The sequence below is a fragment of the Mixophyes fleayi genome, chromosome 9 (assembly GCF_038048845.1).
Source record: "Mixophyes fleayi isolate aMixFle1 chromosome 9, aMixFle1.hap1, whole genome shotgun sequence".
In the NCBI taxonomy this organism is placed as follows: Eukaryota; Metazoa; Chordata; class Amphibia; order Anura; family Limnodynastidae; genus Mixophyes; species Mixophyes fleayi.
In genome coordinates this window covers 14812453-14831645 of record NC_134410.1, presented here as the reverse complement: position 1 = coordinate 14831645, position 19193 = coordinate 14812453, and the positions used below count along the sequence as shown (strand labels likewise).

At 41.9% G+C, this 19193-nt stretch overlaps 1 protein-coding gene and 1 long non-coding RNA gene across 2 annotated transcripts in view; one reads left to right on the top strand and one right to left on the bottom strand.

The window, feature by feature from the left end:
• Positions 1-3730, top strand: part of LOC142102037 (uncharacterized) — a 58177-nt gene extending 54447 nt beyond the window's left edge. Inside the window, exons 2-3 of the long non-coding RNA XR_012679186.1 lie at positions 206-280; positions 2449-3730. This is a non-coding gene — a long non-coding RNA (uncharacterized LOC142102037). The remainder of the gene's footprint in view (positions 1-205; positions 281-2448) is intronic.
• LOC142102036 (complement factor B-like) overlaps positions 1-18879 on the bottom strand; it is a 67177-nt gene extending 48298 nt beyond the window's left edge. The window contains exons 1-6 of the mRNA XM_075186553.1: positions 18750-18879; positions 11756-11959; positions 7525-7710; positions 6239-6412; positions 4668-4763; positions 2820-2953 (exon numbers count right to left, since the gene is read on the bottom strand). Of these exons, the coding sequence (XP_075042654.1) occupies positions 2820-2953; positions 4668-4763; positions 6239-6412; positions 7525-7710; positions 11756-11959; positions 18750-18792 (837 nt within the window). The 5' untranslated portion in view covers positions 18793-18879. The remainder of the gene's footprint in view (positions 1-2819; positions 2954-4667; positions 4764-6238; positions 6413-7524; positions 7711-11755; positions 11960-18749) is intronic.
• Positions 18880-19193: the final 314 nt, after the last annotated feature.

The window sequence follows — 19193 nt, the reverse complement described above, 5'->3', positions numbered from 1 at the left end:
GGCAGCCATTTCTCTTATACACTTACAATTGTGTTTCATTATTTGACCATTTCCAAATATATAGATATATGTGATTTATTTTTATCACACATATTTGCTTGTTATACAATTATATACTGTATTATATTATGTACTGTATACTACATACTTAGATCTGTTATGTACTCTGTTCACTTATTATTTTCCATATTTCATGTACCTATAGATTGTTCAAATAGGTCCCAACATGCCAGGATCCACACAAGAATCCAATACCAGGTTGTGAAAGCTACAATAACAGGTAGGTGAGAGCAATACCATTTTAATACATAATATGTCATGTCTAAAGAGGCGCACCCATACCCGTGTTGGCCACGCCCCCATTACTGTGTGGCCACCCCCTATAACTGTGTTGGCACGCCCCCTTCAGTGGCTGCGGCAGCGCACATCTCTTCTCCTACTATCATCATCATTTATTTATATAGCATCAGCAAATTCCGTAGCGCTTTACAATTGGGAACAAACATTAATAAAACAATACTGGGTAATACATACAGACAGAGAGGTACGAGAACCCTGCTCGCAAGCTTACAATCTATAGGACAATGGGAGTTTGAAACACAAGGGCATGTGCTACATCATATTGCACACTGGACCAGCTAGAATGCAAAGGTAAAAGTACTGAGTGGGCTGTGTGTGTACCAATGTTGGTCAGAGGGTTGTTGTCTTGTGTTAGCTGTGTAGAGGGTGGTAATAAGGTAACCTAGGGAGATTAAGATGGTGGTTGAGGAATATCATAAGCTTGTCTGAAGAGGTGGGTTTTCAGAGAACGCTTGAAGGTTTGGAGACTAGAGGAAAGTCTAACTGTGCGAGGGAGGGAATTCCACAAAGTGGGTGCAGCCCGAAAAAAGTTCTGTAACCGAGAATGGGATGATGTGATGAGAGTGGAAGAGAGACGCAGATCTTGTGCAGAACAGAGGTGTCGAATAGGGAGATATTTTGAGACAAGTGAGGAAATGTATGTCGGTGCAATTTTGATGACGACCTTGTATGTTAGTAGAAGAATTCTACATTGGATTCGTTGAAATACAGGCAGCCAATGTAGAGACTGACAAAGTGGCTCAGCAGAGGAAGAACGGTTTGCAAGGAAAATCTATCTAGCCGCTGCGTGCATAATAAATTGTAGGGGTTCAAGTCTGATTTTGGAAAGACCAGTAAGGAGGGAATTGCAATAGTCGATGCAGAAAATGATGAGTGCATGAATTAAGGTTTTTGCGGTGTCTTGTGTGAGATATGTGCATATACTGATAATGTTCTTTAGATGTATGTAACATGATTTAGATATGGAGTCGATGTGGGGAATAAATGATAGTTGTGAGTCAAGGATAACACCTAGGCAGCGAGATTGTGTGGTGGGATTTATGGTCATGTTATCAACAGAAATAGAAATGTCAGGCAGGAAGCTTCTGTTCTTGGGTGGGAATATTATTAATTCAGTTTTTGAAAGATTGAGTTTGAGTTGGCAAGAAGACAACCAAGATGACAGAAAGACAGTCAGTAACGCGAGTCAATACAGATGGTGAAAGATCAGGAGAGGATAGATCGATTTGTGTATCATCCGCATAGAGATGATACTGAAATCCAAAGGAGCTTATTAGTTTTCCAAGAGAAGTGGTGTAGATAGAGAATAGCAGAGGACCTAGGACTGAGCCTTTGAGGTACTCCAACTGATAAAGGAAGCGGAGCAGAGGTGGATCCAGAGAAATTACCACTGAAAGAGCGATTAAATAAGTAGGATGAGAACCAGGATAGGAGAGTGCCTTCAAGACCTAGGGATTGTAGCGTTTGTATGAGGAGAGTGTGGTCAGCAGTGTCAAATGCAGCAGAGAGATCCAGGAGAATTAGAAGAGTAATGGTTTTTACTTTTTGCTGTGATCAAATCATTGACAACCTTGGTCAGTGCAGTCTCTGTGGAGTGTTGAGAGTGAAAGCCTGACTGAAGAGGATCCAACAGATTGTTTGCTGTAAGAAAGTGTGTGAGGCAAGTGTAGGCAAAACCATGTTACAATGCAAGGGGTGCAATTAGAATTCTGTTTTGCACATAAGTTAAATAATTACTGTTTTTTCATGTGGCACACAAATACTTGATAGCTTATTTGTACACTGAAATTTAAACTTGATATTTGTGTGCTACATGAAAAAATAGTCAGTATTTAACTTATGTGCAAAACAGGATACTAATTTGCACCCCTTGCATTGTAACATGGTTTTGTCCAGGAGACTGAAATATGAAGTTTCTTAAGTTAAGATCCTTAATGAATCAGGCCCCTAGTTATCATTTATTTAGTATATTGTACAAAATAATAGCTAGAATCTGATTGGTTGCTATAGGCAACATCTCCACTTCAAACCCACCGGAAACTCACAGCTTGATAAAGTTACCCCTAAGTCTCCTTTTCTTTTCTTTAGGTGGAAATTGAAAGTTGGGGGACAATTAACAGTTGTAAAGGGTCTAAAACGCTCTAGGTTCCATTTGACTCTCAGGACTTCCATATTAATGTGTTCCGCATGATGGACTGGCTAAAGGAAGTTGTGAAAGAAGATCTCCAATTCTTGATTAAATCTTACAAACCAAAGAACTCTGCAATTAGAGTTAGAAAAATGGGGCGCCCATTGGAAAGAGCATTTGGTCCGTGGGATGAAGAATGTTGGCGAAAACCTAGAAGATGTAGCTGATTAATTCTCCCTCCATCTAGCAGGAGAAGATGATTTTCAAACATATTTATTCCCATTCATGTATACTTTCTGTTCTTGCTGGTGATCTATACGATTTTCCATACCTTTTCTATGAAGATTTCGCAGATCGCCTTCATAAGATTAAAGTTTTCCTCTCCTACACTTTTTGAAGCATCCATGATCATGAAAATGTTCACAAGGCCGCCTTCTTTAATGACTAATTTACGATTAGATGTATCTGTAGAAGGAATGAGAGAGAACTGATGATGAGACAATGGTTGGGAAAACATGTAAATACAGTGAAATCTCATAATAAATATTCATATATCTATACCCATCTAAGCAAAGTAAAGCTCTTTAAAGGGTAAGTAAAGACACTATTTGGCATTAATACATATCAAATGTTGTGCATTACTGATCTGAATAACATATATGAAATAAGTGGAGTATTTATACGTAACTAAGTCCACTCTGCTCTATTTCAGTCCTCTGCAGCAGGATTCCATGTTAGGAGGAAGGTCTATGTTTTACACAGCAGACAGAGAGTGACTGACAGCTTGGCAGAAATGTACTATTTGGATTGGTGGATCCTGAGAAGCCAGTGATGTCCCAGCTGCCTTAAATGATTATAGTCTCAGCTTTTGCACATGAGACTATAATCACTTAAGGCCTGAAAGGGCCTTCAGCTGTCTGTAATGGAGTGGGCAGGTAACACTTTACTTGTAGAACCACAAAGTGGCTCCGGAGTCCACCCCCAGCTAAGCAATGGACCCGGCTCTGGGGGGACTGCTGAGAGTTGGGAAAGAGAAGAGGAGATCTCCCGTTTTTCAAATGTGTGTTATTGCTGACAAACCTCAGTGAATGGTTAAGTTATGATTTTTACCTGAGTGCCTTATTATGTCCTCCCTATGCCTTTGTCTGGGGGATTTACAGATAAATTGTCATTTTATGACAGTTAGGGGCTGATGTATCTATGGACAAACACCTTTAACACTCAGGGCCAGTATTAGAATTGTCTGTGTCTAATATAATTAGATTTTGCATAAAATTTGTGGAATTATGTATTTAATTCCTCATTTTTTGCTTAGGGCCAGGCTTAGCAATGAGCAGGAGCTGATGTAGGGTGTAAGGCCAAATCCAGCGTTGACTACACAATGCATTTGTGCTTCAGCAGGAGAAACTGTGTCTTCAAAGTTATATCTATCCCTGCGTGATTCAGCATCTTTGATTGGACATTAAAACACCTTGGCCCCCGCTCCTGTATTACTTATGTAGTGTGTATTGAAATTATTTTACTGTATCATCTGATCTGGCATCATGGGCAAATTTAATTATCTTAATCTCATTTCTTATTACTTAATCATTTATCTTTAAATGGTATTTTATGGCCATGCAAACTCATAATGCCCCTGGGTTAACAGCATGAGCGTGAAGAGATTCTGTCATTATTTCTGTGATGATGATGATGATTATCCTGAACAAATGTCATTTTGGAGGTGGAGTAAGAAAATGTGAGTGAGTGTGAGTGAATCTGCCCTAAAATAATAATTATTATTATTTTTTTTCCCATTTTTTTATTTATGAAGTCATCATACTGCACTTTCTTCATCCCAATCCCCCCTCCCCCCACCCCACCTCTATCCAATACCCTTCTCCAATTTTAGAAGCGAAAAAGTTACATAGTTAAATAGAAAAGAAAAGGAAATTATAAGGGGTAAAGTGAGAAAAATCTATGTAAAATCATCTCTGTGCTGCCCCGTGAATGGGGCTGCCCCCCAGCACCTGCCTATTCCGGCAACATAATAAATCCAGACAATTTATAGCTCTAGTCTTGGCAGGATTATATCGCCCTCTCTGGCATTGTGTGGGGTTGTATTTCATCTCGTATACAACAGTCAGCTACTCTGGGCATACAATACTACAGGATATTTCTCCATTAGAACTTCTCCTACCTTCTACTTTATTAAGGTCAGATGATTCAAAAGTTTGAGAAAGGGATGACGCAAAATTGACTGCTACTTCCTCCGGGGTGTCGAACGTGTACCAATCTATGGAAGAAAGTCCAGTGAGAAATACATCATTTATTTTTTATCATTTACAAGTAACTAATTCTATTCTTTCACAATGAATGTAAACACACAGACCCCTGTCTTAGAATCACTAATGTGTATAATTATTGTTGAGGTTTCCACTGGTCTCTTCTTTCTTTTTCTAAAAAGATTTTTATTTTTATTTTAAGCTATGAGCACTTTCTCTTCAGGTCATATCTTAACAAAATCCTATAATACAGATTATGGCGGGACTGGCCCAAATCGGAGACTTCTAAGGGTGTGGCCTAATCGACAGTGGGTGTGGCTTCACTGGACCGTGGGCATGGTTGGGCAGATCTGGGTGGGGACTGGATAGTTCAGGGTGGGGTTTTGGTGAATCATGGGCAGGGCTTATTTTGTCCAACCTTTACTTTCAAATTTTTGGAGGTATGAAATACTGCACATACAAAAGTTACAATACTCTGTTGTTTCACATTGCATATAACCCTTATATAGCCAGTTTTGTGCCAGAAACAATGATTTACACTGTACTTTTCCATTTTAGGCTTTCAGTGGCAGCATTACATGTTCACAGTAGACTTCTTCGTCACATATGGTACGATTTTGGTTGGTCCATTGACCACTGTGATATGTGTGAACTCAAAAACATTTCTTATGCACAATAAAACTCCATAAGCTCAGATTTGATTTGCTAGGGTGGAAAAACAAGTGAGGATCTCCATCACCGTGGGTGTAAAGCCATTGGTAGACGTGGAAGTATAGATGACCATGGAATTCATTGTGAAACAGTAGTTAGGCCCAGCAATTGAACAACCAATTCAGTGCAGTGCTTTCAATGGTTGTACCAGTCCACACCAGCTGTGGGCACTACACCAAACAGGAAAACATGTCAAACAATACCTGTGCTACATATTAAACATTATTTAGGGATCAGAAATGGTCCCACTATAGCTGGATTTTTAGATGGGGGTTTTAATACTGCAGTCTGGTACTGCTCCCAACATTCAAAGTGTACCTAACAGTCACACACGGAGGCAGCCATTTTGTGGCCTGATACAATATTCCTGTGAACGTAGTTTCGATTCATTAGGTATCAATGACCTAAATAAGAAATGAGGCACAGGGTGTACACGTGATGGGGATATTATAATAGTAGTAGATTATATTAATAAAAGTTTTTTTTATAATTTTTTTTACTCAGTAATTTATTGTAATGCATATGATCTTTGTGAGTTACGAGGGCATCTGTCATTTATATGATTTCAAGTTTTGCTGAACAATTTTTTTAGTGTCTGGCATATGAGCCATCTAAATTGCATTACACTGAAGTGGGCAGCACAGTGGCCTAGTGGTTAGCATGTCTGCCTCACAGCACTGGGGTCATGAGTTCGATTCCTGACTATGGCCTTAACTGTCTGGCTGCCCCCTCTGTGTGGAGACGACCGGTGCTCCTATCATTTATGCCCTCTTACTTCTACAGGACGGTTCAGTTCCTGACCAACGCTTGTTCTCCATACATGTCCTCTTTTCAGATCCGAACATCTTCAGTTTATTCTGGCACTCATAGGTGACTTTGTTCTCTATTTTATAGGACGTGCCTACTTTCATGGCCCCAAACGGGATACCTGGGTTGGGGCATTGGCCCTCTGTGTGAAGAAAGAAATGCAAAGAACGGATAGATAGGAGGGAGAGAAACAGAGATTGGAAATGGAACAAGAAATATTGTCAAGAAATAGGGAAGATAAAAGCATTGTGTCAATATACACAGTTTGAAATTCCCAATCTTTACATAAAGCATTGGCATCTAAAACCTGATTGCAATGGAGAAAGAGAATCTATGAAGCAATACAATATCTGGTTAATGTGTGAACAGATTTATTTAATTTTCCCTTTTCTAGGACATATAATGTGGCAGCTGTATCAGGCAGCAGGTTTCTAGGGCAGCAAAATATCATTTTTATCACAACAATCCAAAAATCGATGTTGCAGGATATCCCGAGTAATAATATATGGAACCATTAACTAATCTGTCTTCTTATGGTTATTTAGATGTCTCAAGATAAGAAAAAATTTTAGGCATTGAAAACCAATGATTTTCCATTATAATCGGATCGGTGATCAATTTTGCAGTGTATACAGTAGGTCAGACGCACAGATCCAATGAGTCAGACTTGAGCAGCTGAAGTCAGGAAAATTGAACAAATGTAGCTATAGATTTAATAGCAGAGATTGAGCACTGGACATGGCAATTTTTTTTTTCAATTTATATAAAAAAATAAGACAGTGTCACTTTCAAGAAACCGGATATAGTCTGTGACAGGCTTATGCAACCTGTGGCTCTCCAGCTGGTGAAGCATGCTGGGATTTGCAGTTCCTCAACAGATGGAAACCCACGAGTTGCAACCCAGCCAGTTTATTGGCTGGCAGAGCCTGCTGGGACTTGTAGTTCCTCAACACATGGTAGGCCTAAGCCTGGGCTATGATGTAGATGAGGAAAACCTGTGATAAACATGTCACATAGAACAAGGATCTGGCAGAGGAAACTGAGACTTGTCGACTTGTCATTTTCCAACATCAGGAAGGTCCATTCCCTGGCGCCGCCACAGAATTAAACCCTTTCCAGCTCCCTATACTCTTCCCTACAGACGTTCCTCTCTGCCTATACTTCCACTCAGTTCTACATCATCTAATTCTTACTCCTGATGACTCTTCCACTTGTTATTGAGATTTAACTAAAACCCAGCACCCAAATTTTTACCTTGATCATCACATATTGTAAGTTCCCCGCTCCATTTTCCATTCTCCTGACATGTGTGATTTGCTGGTCCAAACATCGTAAATCCACCATAGCACTCGAAGGTTAGGACATCTCCCACAAAATACCTAATGGCAGGTGGGCCGTAATCTCCACCTTCAAACGAAACTGGTCTGGGACACTCAACAACTATTGGGGTAAAAGGGAACAAGAATAAGATACAAATGCATTGAATTAACAGTAAATATTATTAACATGGGCGTCTGCAGTTGACCCATCACCTGCTGACAGCAGTATTGTCTGCTGAAACAATATTCATGAGAATACGGCCTAAAAATTCACTAGGAACCAGTGACACCCCTGAGGTACACATTTCCTAGTGTTAGAGATGGGCGGGCTCGGTTCCCCCGAGAGAGAACCAAACCCGCCGGAACTTCAGGTATCTGAGTACCGAGCCGAGCAGGCTTGGTACTCTCCCGCCGATTCGGAATTGAAAACGAGGCAAAACGTCATTTTGATGTCGTCGGATCTCAGAGCTTGGTTCTCGCGATGTTTCAAACGCATAAATATCCGTCTCCACAGCAATCCAGCGCCATTTGACAGAGGGAGAGAGAAGGGTTAGGTTGCAGGATTAGAGCAGGGAGAGAGCAGTTATTACAGCAGGAAGAGAGGAGGATAGAGGAGGCATTTTTCCAAACAATACAAACTGTTTGGGGTGTCATATTCCCTCCTAAAGAAACTACTTTCTAGCTGCAGAACTTGTAATATCCCAGCACAATTTAAATATTATATACAATCACTATATATTTCTGAATTTGCACTAGAAGTGTTTGGGGTGTCAGATATTCCCCTCTTTGACAAAAGCAATTTTCTGGTGCTGAAATTGTAATATACCAGCACTATATATGTCTGAATTTGCACTACAAGTGCTTGGGGTGTCAGATATTCCCCTTTTTTTGAAAAAAGCTATTTTCCGGTGCTGAAATTATTATACACCAGCACTATATATTTCTGAATTTGCACTAATAAGGTTTGCCAATAATATACACCCAAACAGAAAAGCTGCTTTGTTCATTTCTATTGAGCGTACAGTCTTTGCAGGCTGCTTATTTTTCTACTTAACTATAAATGTAGGGTGGAAAATACAGATAGACACCCAACTGCTTTTTTTGCTATGAATGTCAATAGATCTTTTTAGAACGTTGTCTGCTACCCTGGATTGGTGTGTGTAGCTGTAGAATTAAGGAGGACCTAGCAGAGATTAAACTGTATTTTTCATAATTTGCACTAATAAGGTTTGCCAATAATATACACCCAAACAGAAAATCTGCTTTGGGCATTTCTATTGATCGTACAGTCTTTGCAGACTGTTTTTTTTTATATTTAACTATAAGTGTAGGGTGTAATATACAGATAGACACCAAACTGCCTTTTTTGCTATGAATTTCGATCGCTCTTTTTAGTGCGTTGTCTGGAACCCTGGATTGGTGTGTGTCTGATAAAAGCACACATCCCAGGGTACCAGCGCTCGTTGACATTTATTAGCTGTAGAATTACCCCACTTATCCAAGAAACAGCTGGAGCGGTCGTAAAAAATGTTTCCAAGATGTGGTAGGAACTGTCGTGTGTTTGAGTCATTGCTCTGTCGCTTACCATACAGCCAGATCGCTGCAGTATTTGGCTGAAAGTTTATGAAAAGCATATTGTGACCTGTGAGATGGTCAAAATTGAATGGAAATGACTGCAAATTAGTGTTAGTGAGGTTAATAATAATGTAGGTACAAAATAATACCTAAATTATGTTATTTTAGCCCCCAAAAATATTTTTTTTTAACAAATTGCAAAACAAAACCAAACAAAACCAAAACGCGCAAGTACGATTTTGCCAAAACCTAAACCAAAACACGAAGGTAATCCAGATCCAAAACCAAAACACCGGGGTCAGTGAGCATCTCTACCTAGTGTACACCACTATGTGTACATGACAGGCTCACTTTAAATCATGTAGACAAACTGTGGGTGCCAAGCATGACCTACATGGAGAGTTTGTTAACAAAAATGGAGGTCATAGTGCTTTTTATTCTGAAGCAACTGAGCCTATTTTACAACATAATCATTTGTAATGTGAGGTTAGTGGGGTTAACTCCAGTCACTGATCACACGACTTTGTTACTCTACCATACCCCCCAACCATCCCGATTTAGGCAGCACAGTCCTGAGTTTAGGGCTCTGTCCCACCATCCCGGTCGGGACAGCTTTGTCACGGTCAGTGGGAAAGTTGGGGGGAGATTCTGTCCACTGCTGCTCTGCATGGCAATGAGTGTGTCTGGAGTAGAGGAGAGAAAGAGCAGCCAACACTTTAAAACCGCTAGACACGCCCCCTAGGTGTGTGGCCATGACCATATCAGGTGTGGCCACGACCCCAGGGTCTCTTCTCACGGCTCATACTCCTTGACCTCTTTGCTGCTTTTGACACTATCGAACATCCTCTTCTCCTTGACATCCTTCTTTCCCATGGTCTTCATTGTGCTGTCCACTCCTGGTTCACCTCCTGCCTCTCTGATTGCATCTTCAGTGTCTCTGTTTCCTGCACATGCTCTCCCCTTCTTCCTCTAACTGCTGGGATTCCACAAGGCACTGTTCTTGGCCCTGTGCTTTTCTTCTCTTCAAAACGCTTCTCTCAATGAAGTCATATGTCTCCACTACCACTTCTATGCAGATGACACTCAAATCTACCCCTCCTTTCTTGACCTCTCTCGTTCTCTCTTATCCGTCTTGTCCAACTGTCTCTCTACCATCTCCACTTCGATGTCCCAATACTACGTCAAGCTCAATATGTCCAAAACAGAGCTCATTATTTTTCCCTCTCCTAATGTCACTATCCCTCCCATTGTCTCCCTCACTGTTGACAATATCTTGCTCTTCCCTGTTCACCACCCCAACTGCCTTGGTGTCATCATTGCTTCGCTCCACACATTCACTCTATCATGCAGTCTTGTCGCCTCTTTCTTTCAAACATTGACAGAATACATAACTTCCTCATTCAGCATGTAACCAAAACCCTTGTTCATCCTCTCCCTATCTACAGCCTTGACTACCACAGCCTCCTCCTACTTGACCTTCCTCTCACCTGCTAAGCTTCCTCCCCTGCAGCTTCTCATCTGTGGCACCACTCTGCAAATCACTTTACTGGCTCCCTGTTAGGACTCTGTCCTGAATATGTGCAGCATGCAGTTCCTCTGTTCCACCAGAGGGGCTGCTCTACTGCACTTTGTGTACCTCACCTGTGGACTTCTTACAGGTGAGGCGTTAATCGCCTCTCTCATCTGATTACCTGCACCTGCCTTCCTGCTTTATATTCCTGCCTCTTGTTCTGTTCATAGTTTATTTGCTCCTTTGTACAGATTGTTGTTATGATCATGGGCTTGATCCAGACTTTTGTTCAGCGTCCCACCAGTTTGTTTCTGCTTTCTTGCATCTCTTCAGATTCCTGATCCTGGCTGCTTGCTATTTGACTGGATTATATCACCATTGCACCTACCTTGCATCTTAATAAACTTTACTATTATTTCACCAAATTTGGACCCAGAAAGAGTCAGTAGTTGCAGAACACTGGAGAGAGCCAGCACAGGCAGAGCACAAGAAGCAGAGAGTTGCAGAGCCTAGAAGTGAACCAACAGAAGCAGAGCAGAAGGAACAGGCAGTTGCAGAGTACAGGAGAGAGCTGGCAGAGGCAGAATAAAAGAAGGAGTAGACAGCTGTATAACAGAGCAGAAGAAGGAACAGTCAGTTGCAGATTACAGGAGAGAGCTGGCAGAGGCAGAATAAAAGAAGGAGTAGAAAGCTGCATAACAGAGGAGATAGATAGCAAACGCAGAGTGCAAATAGTAGCCAGCAGATGCATAGCTCAGGAAAGAGCCAAAAGAGGAGCCGGCAGTTGCAGAGCACAGGATAGTCCGGTAGCAGCAGTACAGATAGGGGAGTAAGCAGTGACGGACATACTTGCATACTCTCCAGGAATATACGGGAGGCTCCTGAATTTCAGGGGTTCCCGGCAGAGGCAAAGCTTAATGACGTTATTCACGTGATTAGGCTCCGCCGCCACAATATGCAATGCAGGACAATGACGATGCAATGGCATCACCACTCAACCTCCTAACCTCCCCTCCGGTATGGCAAGTGGGGTGAGAGAGCATTCTAGGAGGTTCAGTGAAAGAAGATAGAAGCGGATTACCTTTGCAGGAAGCCTTATATTTTCCATTCGTCCACTCCAAGTTCCTCCCGCACGCACGCGACTTGGCAGGGTACGGGTACATTCCTTTAGGGCAGCTGTACTCCACCGTACTGCCAATGTTTCCCCCATTACTCACTGTATAGTTCCCACCAGTAATGGCCACCTTGCTGAGGTCACATAAAGCTTCAGGGTCAGCAATGGACACTAGAAGGAAAGAGAGAATCTATGTTGATGCAATGGAGAAATAAGACTGATTAGCGGTAAAAAGCGGAATCCATGGAAGAAGCATTGTGGTGTTCCGTCGCTATTAACAAGGTTTTCAAAATAATGGTAAATTCAAAAAGAAATCTGGCCACGTTTAACATCTCAAACAGCAATTTTCAGTAAAATGGCATGGCCAATTTCAAATAAAAAAAAAATGAAATATTTCTGGAACTACACAAAAACTATGAAGACTAATAAGAAATGCATGGTGGTTAAGTGGTTAGCACTTCTGTCTCACAACACTGGGGTCATGAGTTCAATTCCCGACCATGGCCTTATCTGTGTGGAGTTTGTATGTTCTCCCCGTGTTTGCGTGGGTTTCCTCCGGGTACTCCGGTTTCCTCCCACACTCTAAAAACATACTAGTAGGTTAATTGGCTACTATTAAAATTGACCCTAGTCTTTCTCTCTCTCTCTCTCTCTCTCTCTCTCTCTCTCTCTCTCTCTGTGTATGTTAGGGAATTTAGACTGTAAGCTCCAATGGGGCAGGGACTGATGTGATTGAGTTCTCTGTACAGCGCTGCGGAATCAGTGGCGCTATATAAATAAATGGTGGTGATGAATGTAGACATTGACAAAAAGCAAACATTAATCAAGAGTATAATGTTCATTTTCTCTTTATTACAGTATGTATATGCACTTTTTTTGTATATTTATTTCTTTAATTACATTTTTGGGTGGGTTGTGGTCCAAATTCCAAAACATTTATTAGGGTAATACAGCAGCTCTGGATATATGCTGGGTAAGTAGGGGCAAGAAAGAAATGATTTGTACGTCTCTATCAAGAATCACAGTTGCCAACCCTTGCAAATATTCTGTACTGCCATGTTTATAGAATTTACTTACAACCAACATAGCCTCTCCCTATTTATCACAGGCTGGTAAAGACTATTGCCGGGTACAACCAGCGTTAGCTTTCGCCGGTGGTCTCTGTCTACCCCGGCTCCACACAACAACAAAAAATCTTTATTATTTAAATACAACTTTTTTTTTCTTAATTTAAGTATACGAATATCGGTTTTATTTCTTGTTTTTATAACTTTAATGGTTCACGCATGCGCATATGCTCCCACACTGACCTGGCAAAAGGAAAAGTTCAGCCTTACTAATGCCAACCAGTATCGCCCAAGAGATGAGTATCACTCAGCAATCCTGGTGAAAACTTATTGTTAGATTGTGAAGAGTGAACATGCGCTTGGTATGGGGAAGCTTATCTCGGGTAAATCTTATCGCTGACGGGGATATAATTGGCGATACCATTGCTTTTGCCCGTGGTGATCCCTTGATGTATATGGCCAAGCTTTTCGTCCTATGATAAATATGCCATTAAGTTCAGTAATAGAACAATATTACATGTATGGATATATCAGAGTCAGCACCACATGACTGCCATAGAGCTCATGCAGTACCAATATTTAAGAAGGAACTATAATTGGATCCAGGAAATTATAGATTAGGCAGCCTGACATTTGTTATGGGTAAACTTAATATTTCTAAGGAATGCTATTCAGAAATATGTAATAGATAAAAAAAAAACTCGTAACAGAATGTTGGGTTCATGAAAGACCAGTCATGGTAAACTGATCTGATAAGTTTTTATGAAGAAGTAGGTTGCAAAAAGGATCGGGATAATGCAGTGGATGTAATATATTTTTATTTCTCAAAAGCATTTGATACTGTCTCATTAAGCAGATTGATATAGAAAATATAATATTTATATTGCGTTATACTGTAGCTATTAGTGAAGTACCACAGAGACCAGCAGGGTGTCCTTTTTAATTTATTATTATTAATGACCTGGCAGATGACCTGCAAAGTATGATGTCCATATTTGCAGGCAATGCTAAGCTATCATCATCACCATTTATTTATATAGCGCCACTAATTCCGCAGCGCTGTACAGAGAACTCACTCACATCAGTCCCTGCCCCATTGGGGCTTACAGTCTAAATTCCCTAACACACACACACACACACACAGACAGACACACACAGACTAGGGTCAATTTGTTAGCAGCCAATTAACCTACCAGTATGTTTTTGGAGTGTGGGAGGAAACCGGAGCACCCAGAGGAAACCCACACAAACACGAGGAGAACATACAAAGCTATGTAGAGTTATTGAAAAGGGTAGTATGTTGCTGCCAAAAGATTTGGACAAATTGAATTTTTGGGCAGAAAAATAGCAGACAAGCTGGACACCTGTCTCCACTGGGCCTAGTGCTGCCTATCATTTAAATGCCCCATTAAAATACCTCCTAACATATAGACAAAATAAGCCCAACTCTCTTACAATTGCTAGTTTTTAAGCCAAACTCCACCTACTTTATCGTAAGACCATCCCATTTTGGCCCTAAATCTGTACTTTCCCACAAAATTCTGGACAGTTGAGAGGTATGTCAACTTCATCATCATTGGGGTAGAGATGAGTGGTTATTTGTTTATCTGGAGGCCTTTTCAGAAGGTTAATGGCAGGTCTTGAGATTTTATATGTTGTAATTGGGATATTTCTGAGTTTTAGGGGATCTTTTAAGACCCTTTGCATATTTTGCCAATAAGCCAATATCTCGTATGGCTGCTATTTGCAGCCATAAGAGATGTAGTAATGGCAAAATGATCAATTAACTTAAGCCGGGACAGCTGCTCCGATACAAATCTACACTCCAGCCACTGATCACAGCAGAGAAGGAGTTTTTCTGGGTTCTGTCCTGTTCTACTCTATGCACATGATTGGCCATCAGGCCACGTAGGAGCACAAATGTTGAATGGGGGGTAAGGAGGGGAGGAGCGTCCAGCCTGCCAGAGAGGGATCAGAAGATCCCTCTACAGCTAGGCTATAAAGTGACGTCATCCCTTCCAGATTACAGTGTTGCCTGCATGCTGGCTGATTCACATAGGAGCAAGAAAAATCCTTTACTGCTTTGGGCTACAATCAAATAAATGACTCCAGATTAAGCTATGTGCACAAACTAGTGAGATTATTCACTGACAATGGTTTATCATAACACCTATGACATCCTCTGAAAGAAGATTATAATGGGATTAGTCTACTAACACTCTGTGTCTTTCAAGTCTATCCACTAAGGACCCTATCCTGTGATTAATCACTTAAGGTGGATTTACCTATGCTCTCAAAGCAGTGCAGCAGACATATCTGCTTATATCAGATCTAATCAGACTCTTGAAGTTTACATATCTGAGACTTTTTCATCAATATCGTTCTAATTGTTCATCAAAATCTATATAAATATTATAAATATTTTTAAATAATTAAATATCATCAACTATACCAGCGCTTCCATCTCTATATTATTAGCTAGGCTATTAGTACAGGGGGAGAGCTGCTAACGTCATCTGAAGATGGCGTTGGCTAACAGAGTCAAGCTCCTAAGAGCTCAGCTTGGTAAATTGGTCAAGACTGCTGTTCCCATAGAGTATAATGGGACAGTCGTCCTTATTGATAATTTAGTGAACCTCAGAGTTATCTGTGATATCTCCAGTGTTACACTGTTATTAAATAGCCCCAATAATAATGCTTTAATGTTTCAGCAGGATTGAAAGCAAAATAATGTGCTATCGGCATAGGGACTTTAACATTTTTAGAGTCCTCTGTCAAATGTATATTTAAAGTCCACAGTGATACTGTGGATGGTAATAAATATTGCATCATGATGAACAAATGTTTGGAGAAAGAGCATTGGCCCCAGAGAGCACCTTTGATCAGTTAAATATTGAAACATTGCATGAATGGGGTGGGTTTAAATTTCCTAAGAAAAGGCAGAAGTGTATGTTAACCCTTTCTGGGGCAGGGAAATGTAAGCTAGAATTACCTTGTAGATCTCTGGAAGAGGAAAATAAATAAACAAAAAAGACAAAACTCAACCACACAGCAACAGAGCTCCGATATATTCAAAAAGCAGACAAAACATCACACTGTAAAAACCACCACGAAGGATAGACCAGCGGTTCCCAAAGTGTGCGCCGCGGCTCCCAGGGGCGCTGCGGCGCTGTCACAGGGGTGCTGTGGCCAGGAAAAAAAAAAAGAAATACTTACCAATCCGGCGGCGCCTGGGACCCAGCATCCTCCTCACTGCTCACTGAAAGTCGGGCGTGACATCTTCACACCCGACATATTCAGTGAGAAGCGGCAGAAGAGAGGAGGATGCTGGGTCCTGGGCGCCGCCGGATTGGTAAGAAGGCAGAAGAGAAGACAGAAGAAATAGAAGAAAGAAGGCCAAGTATGGTAAGTAAAGAAACGGAGGGGAAATGGTGATTGGAAACAGCAATGGAGGGGCAAAAGAATGAAGGAGGGGGCAGAGTGAGGATGAAGAGGGGCAGGGTGAGGATGAGGAGGGGCAGGGCATGGGTGAAGGAAGGCACAGAGTGTGTGGATGCAGGGGCACAGAGTGTGTGGATGAAGGAGGGCACAAAGTGTGTGGATGAAGGAGGGCACAGAGTGTGTGGATGAAGGAGGGCACAGAGTGTGTGGAGATGAAGGAGAACACAGAGTGTGTGGATGAACGAGGGCACAGAGTGTGTGGATGCAGGGGCACAGAGTGTGTGGAGATGAAGGAGAACATAGAGTGTGTGGATGAAGTAGGGCACAGAGTGTGTGGATGCAGGGGCACAGAGTGTGTGGAGATGAAGGAGAACACAGAGTGTGTGGAGATGAAGGAGGGCACAGAGTGTGTGGATGAAGGAGGGCACAGAGTGTGTGGAGATGAAGGAGAACACAGAGTGTGTGGATGAAGTAGGGCACAGTGTGTGTGGATGAAGGAGGGCACAATGTGTGTGGATGAAGGAGGGCACAATGTGTGTGGATGAAGGAGGGCACAGTGTGTGTTGATGAAGGAGGGCACAGAGTGTGTGGATGAAGGAGGGCACAGAGTGTGTGGATGAAGGAGGGCACAGAGTGTGTGGATGAAGGAGGGCACAGAGTGTGTGGATGAAGGAGGGCACAGAGTGTGTGAATGAAGGAGGGCACAATGTGTGTGGATGAAGGAGGGCACAGTGTGTGTTGATGAAGGAGGGCACAGAGTGTGTGAATGAAGGAGAACATAGAGTGTGTGGATGAAGGAGAACATAGAGTGTGTGGATGAAGGAGGGCACAGAGTGTGTGGATGAAGGAGGGCACAATGTGTGTGGATGAAGGAGGGCACAGAGTGTGTGAATGAAGGAGCACATAGAGTGTGTGGATGAAGGAGGGCACAAGGTGTGTGGATGAAGGGGCACAGTGTGTGTGGATGAAGGAGGGCACAGAGTGTGTGGATGAAGGAGGGCACAGAGTGTGTGGATGAAGAAGGGCACAGTGTTTGTGGATGAAGGGGCACAGTGTGTGTGGATGAAGGAGGGCACAGTGTGTGGATGAAGGGGCACAGAGTGTGTGAATGAAGGAGCACATAGAGTGTGTGGATGAAGGAGGGCACAAGGTGTGTGGATGAAGGGGCACAGTGTGTGTGGATGAAGGAGGGCACAGAGTGTGTGGATGAAGGAGGGCACAGAGTGTGTGGATGAAGAAGGGCACAGAGTGTGTGGATGAAGGGGCACAGTGTGTGTGGATGAAGGAGGGCACAGTGTGTGGATGAAGGGGCACAGTGTGTGTGGATGAAGGAGGGCACAGAGTGTGTGGATGAAGGGGCACAGTGTGATCGTGAATGGGCACAGTGTTTTGATTTTTGCACATGTTGTTTTATTTTGTTTGATCTTATTCCTCTTAATATTAGCTGTAAATGATTCTTTGACAGAAATATAATTTAAAAAAATATATAACAATATTCTTTTCCCTTGGAATTATGTGTATTATTTTTCCAAATAACTTACTAAGTATTTCTGTCCTGACCTAAATACTTATTACGTTATTTTGGCCCAACTACTTGAAAAACAGGACTGCTCGATAATTATTTTTGAGGGGCGCCTTGAAAAAATTATGGATACTCTAAGGGTGCCACGAACTGAACAAATTTGGGAACCACTGGGATAGACTGACCTCACACCCCCTACAGGCAACATGTAGTAAATGCACAAGGGTAGCTGTACTTGCTACGTGCATGCAGTCAACTACCAATAATGGCACTGGTACAAGTTACAGGTTATAGTAATACAATAGAACCTCCTAAAATTGCCATTACTGTGATATCCATGGACATTGACAAACTATATATGGCGCAAGAGTCAGACAGATCTGCAGGGTTATTCCTGGGTGTAAAAAGGTGTAAAAATTGAGTAGGTGGCAGAATCACGCAAATCTGCATGGTCGCATATGTGTATGCCCACTTCCTGGGCATGCGCAGAGCAACCTTCTGTACGTCCCACTAGGCATCAGCCCCTAAATCCGTCCACACATTTTAAATTTTGCTCACCCTGCAGCGCAACATGGTTTTGCCAAGGATGAACTATGACATTTTCAATTGTACATTTTCAATTGTACATTTCTACCATTGATATGTCTCCGCCCTCTATATGGTTGCATAAAGAGGGGGGGGGGGGAGACAGGGGTGTATGAATACTGAATAGTGAGGATTACTACAGGACAAGAGATGAGTGTGTCTGAAGGTAAGAAATAGGTTATAGTAACGGAAGAATAGAAAGTATGTTGATATTATAGAGATAAATGAAATATAGATTTGTAATAAATTCTCTACTGACCGTAGCTATGGTCCAATCCCTTCAACAAATTCTGCTCCATCTGGGAGCTGAAATAAGTTGCACAGGATACATCACTTTGTTACTTACTTGCTATATGGCTGAGAAGAAGGAGCAGTAACATCCTGCACATTGTGTCCGACCTCTCACAGTCTCCCTGTCTGTCCGCAGCTCTCTTCTGCTGTGATCGGAGATTTCCAGCTGGTGTACAAGGGATCAGGTAATGTGTATATAAGAGGAGGTTGTGGTCAAGTGAACTTTGGGAGGAGAATATGAGGTGAATTCCTGTAAATTGTAAGATAAACAGTTCTGTTTCACAATAGGTGTTTACAGGGAGGAGGGGTGGGGGGGCGATTACACAATTGCCCAGACACATGAAAGACGGGTTATTTCTGTGAAAGAGCATAGAGATTAGCTGGGGTGCACAATCTAGCAAAAAAAAAATATGTTGCCATGATATCAAGTCATGGCACAGTCACGTACAGGTACAGAACATACCTCAGTTACACGTTGGGAAAGACCGCATCTAGCTAT